This window comes from Dermochelys coriacea, chromosome 21 (genome assembly GCF_009764565.3).
Source record: "Dermochelys coriacea isolate rDerCor1 chromosome 21, rDerCor1.pri.v4, whole genome shotgun sequence".
Taxonomy (NCBI): domain Eukaryota; kingdom Metazoa; phylum Chordata; order Testudines; family Dermochelyidae; genus Dermochelys; species Dermochelys coriacea.
The window spans coordinates 12,352,004-12,360,070 of record NC_050088.1 but is presented as its reverse complement, the minus strand read 5'-3'; the positions used below and the strand labels follow the sequence as shown (position 1 = coordinate 12,360,070).

Here is an 8,067-nt window from a genome sequence, read left to right as displayed (position 1 = left end):
GGGTCTGGGGCTGAACCCCCTGATGCTGGGGTGTCGGGGGAGCATCTTCGCCTCACGACTTTGCACATTAACCATCGCCCCCTTTCTGGGTCCCCAGCGGGGGTCTGGCCCCGGCCCCGCTGGACGACGGGAGGGGGAAGGGCGGGCCGGGCCCTACTCAGGAAGCAGGAGAGGGCGGGCTCCATGGAACTGTCACTCCTATGAGCGGCGCGCTGTGATTTGACAGCCGGCTGGACACGTGGGGGCAGGGTGGGGCTATATAAGTCCGGGCGGGGAGCCGGGTTGCCGCCATTTTGTCCAGTGAGGAGACGGGGAGTGGGAGCCTGTTTGGGATCGAGTCGGCTGCGGCGTAGCGCGTGCTCCCTTCTCACGCCCACCCCGGGAATCGGTGAGCGCCTCCCCTGGGGGTCAGGGCGGGGCTGAACCGGGGCCCGGCTCCGCGGCGCGGCGGATGGAGCCGTCAGGGCCCGCCGCGCGCCGAACAAAGAGCCGCCGCCATTTTGTGTGGCCGGGCCCGGGCGGCGGCCGCCCGCTTGAGGGGACCGCGGGGCCCCCTGGCGGCGGCGGCGGCGGCGGCGGGCGGGCACCCGAGGCGCGGCCGCGGGGCTCCGGGGAGTGGGGGCCTTATCGGAGCGGGCCTGGATGGAGCCTCCTGCCCATCTCGGCTTCCCGGCACCGGAGCTGGCTTGGGGAGCGCGGGGCCTCCCGCTGAGCTGCGCAGGGAGGGGTGACCCCGCTCTCCGTGCAGCTCCGGGGCGGCGCGCGCCTGGGCCTGATCCGGGTCGCCCCTGCGGCGCGCGCCTGGGCCGAGAACAATGGAGCCCTCGGCGCGCGCGGGCGGTGGCGCCCCCTGCAGGCTTGGCTGGTGCCAACTTTCCAGACCCGCCATTTAAACGCCGTCGCGGGGGCGCTAGCCCCCTAATAACGCCTCTTCTGGAAGAAATACTTGAGCCTTTAGCCTCCAGCCTGGCTTTGAGTCAACCTGTACCTGGCGTAGTCTCCAGGAGGCGGGGGTTAAAGAGCCCCATGTCGTCTTCCTCCCGAAGAAGGCTGCTCTTCCTTGGCGTTCGCTAACTTGAGTTAAAATCCTAGTGAAGACCAGTCCGGTTATAACTTTAAACACAAGTTAACTTGTGGGGGAGCCTAATCTTTACCCTTCATTATGTATCATTGCTGTGGTTTCTGGGTGCAGTAGTTTTTAGGTACCTAACTCCTATGGATTTCAGTGGATGTTCGCCTAACAACTTCTGCGGATCTGGACCAAAGGCCAAAATAAGGCACTTATCTGTAGGTTGAATGGAAGTGTAAAAAAAAAAAAAAATTTACTTTCAGTATTTCTTTTCTAGTGATGCATCGTGACTCTTGTCCACTGGACTGCAAGGTTTATGTAGGTAACCTTGGAAACAATGGCAACAAAACTGAATTGGAACGAGCTTTTGGCTACTATGGACCACTGCGTAGTGTGTGGGTTGCTAGAAATCCTCCTGGCTTTGCTTTCGTTGAATTTGAAGATCCCCGAGATGCAGCTGATGCAGTGAGAGAACTAGATGGAAGGTAAAGTTTGCTTTTTAGGCTACGGAGTTAATTTAATTAAAACTAAACACTATAGACAGTGTTAAGCAACTTATATTCACACTTAAACTGACCAAGAGCCAGTGTCACTGAAACAGCATGGTCTTGAGTTTCTTAACCAATCATGCAGTTGTTGGTTAGTATTAATTAAAATAGTTATTCTGCATTATAAATTAAACTAGTCGGTAAGTGAAGTGGTTAACTGTAAAAAGGCTTTTTTCCAGATAATCTTAATGTTCATATTTTTGGTCATTGAAATCAGATCTAGAATCCTTTGCTGGTGTAATGTTTAGAGGTGTGATTCATTGGTGTTTATACTGGCAAAGCCCTAGTGTAGAGGCATTTATACCAGCAAAGCAGTCCTTTTGCTGCTATAGTTTTTCATTTGGGGAATTGGTTTAGGAAATGTTTTGTTGGTATAAGCTGATATTATTTGCTGGTATGATGACAAACTCTTTCTAGTATAGACTTGGCCTGAGATTGGAAATTTGAAACACAACACATCTAGAAGAAATACTTGAGCCTCTAGAGTTCAGCCTAGTTTGAGTCCACCTTTACCTGGCATATGGGGCACAAGAGATGGACATCTACGTCAATAACACTTCATTTTGAGTTGAAGGGAATTTTTAGATTTTCTGAAATATCTTATGAATACTGTTAAATACACAACACTTCAGAAGTGTCTGGTGTTTGATCATTGCTTTCAAGATGGAGCAAGTTAAACATTTGAAATGCATGAGAACAAAAATAGTTTAGTTTTGAGCTATTAAATCTTTTAAAATACTGATATAAAAATATGCATTTTGACAGCCAGCCAGATTTAAACCTATTGTAAACAGCTGAGCAACCTACTGTGATTTTGAATTCATGTGTCTCTAGCTGCAACTGAGTACAGACTTCACACACAACCCTAGTGCAGTGGTTCTCAAGCTTTTATACTGCAAGCCTGAGTGACCCTTTGTTAATTTTTTCATATATGTAATCACATAAATGCTGGAGGAAAAGCAGGGTTTAGGGTGGAGGTTGACAGCTTGCAACCCCCCCCCCCCCCCGCCTGATCCCCAGTTTGAGAACCCCTGCCATAGTGACAATTTATGGAAGTGTCAATTGATCTGAGTGTTAAATGCTATCCCTTCATTTCAATCAAATTTAAAAATGAATTGGTTTAGTTTTCTTGTAAAATCCTCTATGGAGAGAGGAGATGCAGGATATTTTGTTCTCAGAAATGGTAGTAGGGAAGGCATTTTTGTTCCAGGGTGTACAGTAAAATCTGCTTCAATTAATTGTCAGATTTTATCTTGACATAAGACAGAAATTCTGTGAAGGTATAAAACTGTAGTGTTCACTAAAATCTATCCTCTTTAGTTTCCAGCTGTATCAGATGTATATAAACTACAGTTTGAGTTAATGAAATCAAATCTACAAAATCCGTGGCCAGAAGATGCTGGGTCTCCCTGTTTAAGTAGCTTTGGACATGAGAGGCTCTGGTCACCTGTGAATTTGTTTAGACCTTTTTATATTGTGCTCATTGTGATAGAATCCAAGCACCTTATATATTTGACTAAATGTACAGAACAAATGTTTCCCTTCTCCAGATTTGTTGCTTAGAACATTAACAGCAACCTTTTTTCCAGAACACTCTGCGGGTGCCGTGTCAGGGTGGAGCTGTCTAATGGTGAAAAACGGAGTCGTAATCGTGGTCCGCCTCCCTCATGGGGTAGGCGTCCTCGAGATGATTATCGCAGAAGAAGTCCTCCTCCTCGCCGCAGGTACCCTAGATCAAAGATCATGCATAGAGCTGTTGAAATTGTTACCATTTAGCATCATAGAAGCAGGCTTTCTTTAAAGCATGTTGATGGGTAACATCTTAAACATCCTGATCACAATTCGGAGATGCCAGACACTTTATATAAAAAATCAAGGTGAACATAAATTGTATTGAACGTTGGCTTTTGTCCTTAGGTCACTGTGTAAGTTGATAGTCAGCGCCCTCTGCCCTGGACTTATCCTTTTCCTTCCTAAAATCTGCACATCTTCTAGTCACTTTCCCTTTCTTCCCATACATCTACTTAGGCTGTTCCCTTTCCTTTACTCCATAATGGCAAACATTACATACAGCAACTTAGCTTTTCCATGCAAGTGCATTTCTCCACTTCGTAACAATTCAAATATTTGCCATGCAGGCAGCTGTTTAATAATGTTTAAAACAAGTAACAGTTGCATTTAAATGTACAAATCTAATTTGACACTAGTAAAGAATTTAAACCATCTTGTGACAATGTCATTTGAGTTTTGCAAACCCAAATCTGAAATAGAGCAGGGTTTTTAACTGCCTGTATTCTTGGACCCAGACTAACTTGTCTGGATGTTGAATAACCGTGCACATCACATCTACAACATGGTTCATACAGGACTGAATTTACCTATTGCAGGTGAGTGAAGTCCTCACAGGATAAGCTTGAAACCATGTCCCTTTTGCTGTTTTAAAACCCCACAATAGGAGTATGTTAGCTGATAGATGGTTGTACTGATGGCTTGTTTTTCATTTTTTTATGCTTTTTGGTCCATCTATTAATAAAAATGAACCCGTTACAGAGTCACCATCATGTCTCTTCTCACCACCCTCTGAGTCTGCATTAGCCAGTCAACTAGCCCTTTCAGCGTCATGTGACCAGCGCGCCCCATTCAGCTTGGCTGGTGTCGTTTCACATGACCCAGGCATGGCCAGTCGTCAGGTTGCACCGCCCTTTGGTTCCCGAGCATGCTGTTTTCTCTCAGCCTTCTCTCCAACCTTAACCAAATCGGCAGCAGCCACCTCGACCGCCCACACATTCCCGGCCAATCAGCTCAGCTGTTTATTTACCAAATGTCTTCACAACAACTACAGCAGCAGCCTTCGGCTAACAAAAAAGCAGGAAAAATCCACAACACCCCCTTCGCCAACCAACTAAATACAACGCAACATCTGGCAAAACCTTTTCAGCAAATTCTTCTTGGCAGTCAGTCCGGCAGCCTCACCTCACCATTTCTAGCTTGTTGAAACCAAAAACTAGTAAGTTTTTCCTGCTTATACAGTTTACTGCTGGTTAAAATAAGGAGTAAGCGGCTTATAAGTAATTATTTTTCTCAATCAAAGGCTGGCTGTGCATAATTGAGTGGTAACGTACATATGTTGCTTGAATAAAACTTTTAAGGGTGATAAGGAACATTTTAATGTAAATGGAACCAAAAGCAAGAGGTATATTTGCATGTGAGATGCCAAACTAAATTTTTAATAAAGCTCTAACAAATTTAGCTTTTCCTTGCAAATCTGCCAAGTCCTATCACCTTTAAATGGTTTTACTAACAGTTTTCAAAACTTAAAACAATTACTTTTTTGGGATGAACTGGGCCAAGCTAAGGTTTTTAAGTCTAAACACACTCTATGGCATTTCAGAGAATGCCTGTCACAAATATGCAGTTCTAATGTAGCACTTAATGGCATATCAGTATTTACACAGAGCGCATTTTCACTTTCTCCACTTGGTATCTCTTGTCTTGTCATGGACCTTTTTGGCTTGCATGGGTTCCAAAACATTGGTCTATGCTGTTTTTTGGAATCACTTGTGGGACTTCGGTGTGGTGTTCTGGGCAGTGGATTTAGTTGAAATGGAAATGTTGCATTGGACAGGTCTGCTGTGAAGCATTTAGTTAGAGAATTCTTGGTTGCAAAAGTGCTGTTCACACTGAGCTTTGTTTTACTGTTAATCTTTCTATATGTTTTTACTGGACAATGGGTGCCAGTTGTTTCTTGGCACGTTCACTGGGCCCAACAGTGAGTTTGAAAAGTTGGGAAATACCTCATCCCATTAATGCTAACAAAATGGATAAAAAGCCTCATTTTTCTATTTCTGGTTCTAGATCACCACGAAGGAGAAGCTTTTCTCGTAGCCGCAGCAGGTAAGCAACAGTTGGTTAAACATGTACTCTTTTATCCAGAGTACTTTCTAAGGAATCTCTTGTGAATACAACCAAGGATTTTACTAAGTTTCAGATTTAAAGTAGTTCTGTGATAGAAAACATAAAACAGTTTTAAGATTTGGTAAATGTTCTGAAGAACACTTACCTAAAGACTGTTTTCAATAGGTTCCAGGGTTGATGGGGATGGGGGAGGAAAAGCACTTCCATTACTTAGGGTTTGCTGCATCGTTGCTTGGTTTCTAGCATTACTGCATGCATGGCAGTAATAAATCTTTTCTTGTTGGCATACTACTTCTCTCTGCTGTGTTGACACTTGCACAAACTGCTGGGGAAATTGATGGTACCCCAAGGCTGTCCTACTTGAAATGAACTGCCTCGTTTTGTTTTTTCCTTCAGAGCACTCTTAAGAGAAGTTGCATCCATCACTAAAATGCGTTAGTTTCTTGGACCATAAAGCTGCTTTAATAACATAGGTACATGATACAGCAGTTGGTTGAGCAAGAAACTGTCAGATGGAAACCAGTGGGCTCTAGTACTACAGTACTGTGCATGTAATTTTTAAAATTTATTTGATTAAATATAAAAAAATAAGCATGCAATAGGAGTTTTAAGCAGTATCAGAATTCAAGCTGATTATTCCTCTGACTACATGAGGAAGGACAGGCTACTATCGCAACTGCCTTTATTAATGGATAAGTTTCCTGATTAAATAGTTCCAAACTACAGAGACTGAGATTCTTTTTAATGAAGTGTAATAGAATTGTACACTTAATGCAGTGCTGAACTAGCCATGCTAAACATAAGGGCAGTGATATTTGAAAAAGGTCATTTGATATAAAAAAGTAATGTGCTCAAATAGTACATTGCAAAGATGGAAAGGCCTGCAATTTTCTTCTTCGCTTCACTTGTAAGACACTTAAATACACTAACTTTCTTTACACTTTCTTTGCACAGTAATTCTCATTCATGCATATTCAAACATTCTCTTGTAATGTAATCTAGTTAAACCTTTTCCTCATCTGGATATTCATCTTTCATTGTAATCTCATAGGTCCCTCTCTAGAGACAGAAGAAGAGAGAGATCACTTTCACGGGAGAGAAATCACAAGCCTTCCCGTTCCTTTTCCAGGTCTCGTAGGTAAGAATGTTATATCTTCAGATTTCACTTTCTAGTTAATTTTGAAAGGCTTATGCCATATCAATGCTGTAACTGAAAGCTCTGCTACAGTTAACATTTTTCTCTAGTGCTTTACATGAGTGCTTTTCTCAAGGAACTTGTAAGCTAAGATCAGTTTTGATACGTTTATAACTTCATCCTACTCAATACAGTTTTTAAAGCACTTTAGAAAAGTTTATGTAACTTTAGAGTTGGATTGGAAGTAACTTCCCCAAGTAAAAATTTTTCCATCTCTAATAAACTTTCATTCTCTTATTTAGTCGTTCCAGGTCAAATGAGAGGAAATAGGATTTCAGGAGGAGCTGTGTACAGGAAGTCATTAGATCTGAGCACAGGAGGGAGGAGTATGTACAGAACATTGTGTTTTGTTTGAGACTTCATAAAGCTTGGTGCATTTTTAAAATGTTTTAGCTGTTGAACTTGCTTTGGTTCTTGTATCTTGTAACAGGTGACAAATGTAAAGATGTGAATCTGTATATGGTTCTGAGCAGATCGTATGATTTGTAATAACTTGTTTTACAATGTACCTGTATGCTTCCATTTGCTTTGAGTGGTGTTCAATTTGTCTTGCATGGACAAATATTTCTAGTTTCCATATTGTGTCCTAGAATCTTTTCTGGGTATCAAATGTAGTTTCCTTTTGAAAGGAAAGTTGCAGTGAATATTCATTATAATCATCTATTTACAACATCAGGCTGTTCAGTTTATCCAGAATAAGATGGTGATTCCTAGTACAGTTTTTGGAAAGAAGGCAGAAACTGCAAACCCAGTAGCAAATAAAGAATGACTGAATTGCAGGCAGTTTTGCAATGAGCTTTTTGGGGAAGTTCTGTTGATTTCCCACATTAGAACTCTGAAGGGCTACATTGTGTAAAATGTAGATTATCCCTTGGGCCTAGGTAGCTTTTGTACTTAATGTGATTAGTGCATTTTTTAAAAATACTGCATAGCCTAAAATGCAAGCTGTTTGGTTAACAATATGTTCCAGAATTTCTGAAGACCAAATTACACAACTGGAGTGGATGGCTTGAGTGCATATGGGTACATTGTAGAAGTAAAAAACATTACTGTGCAAGAATTCTCATGTCACTTGTAAAATGTTTTGTGAAATCCTTGATTAAAGTTTTGGTTACAAATTTGTTGCAAGCATTTAACTTTTGAATATCTAACACATTTCCATGCTGAACATTTAAATCTGGGTGGATTAGGCACATCTTAGTTAAAATATAATACTGTTTCAAAGTAAAGGGAGTTAAATTACATCCATTTAAATTTAGTATATTTGGAATAATTAGCTAGTCAGCAGTACTACATTTCAGTTGTAAAATACAAGTCATTGAGAAGCCACTTGCTGCTTG

The 8,067-nt window shown here is 42.2% G+C and overlaps 1 protein-coding gene across 1 annotated transcript; it reads left to right on the top strand.

The window, feature by feature from the left end:
* Nucleotides 1-258: 258 nt before the first annotated feature.
* Nucleotides 259-7,845, top strand: SRSF3 (serine and arginine rich splicing factor 3). The gene is made up of 6 exons (XM_038379658.2): nt 259-388; nt 1,347-1,554; nt 3,207-3,341; nt 5,473-5,511; nt 6,584-6,670; nt 6,970-7,845. The coding sequence occupies exons 2-6, from the start codon at nt 1,349-1,351 to the stop codon at nt 6,995-6,997; spliced, it is 495 nt and encodes a 164-aa protein (XP_038235586.1). The 5' UTR covers nt 259-388; nt 1,347-1,348; the 3' UTR covers nt 6,998-7,845.
* Nucleotides 7,846-8,067: the final 222 nt, after the last annotated feature.

Coding starts and splice junctions, on each gene's coding strand:
- SRSF3 (XM_038379658.2), top strand. CDS start 1,349: ATGCATCGTGACTCTTGTCCACTGGACTGCAAGGTTTATGTAGGTAAC. Junction 1,555..3,206: donor GTGAGAGAACTAGATGGAAG/GTAAAGTTTGCT, acceptor CCTTTTTTCCAG/AACACTCTGCGGGTGCCGTG. Junction 6,671..6,969: donor TCCTTTTCCAGGTCTCGTAG/GTAAGAATGTTA, acceptor TCTCTTATTTAG/TCGTTCCAGGTCAAATGAGA.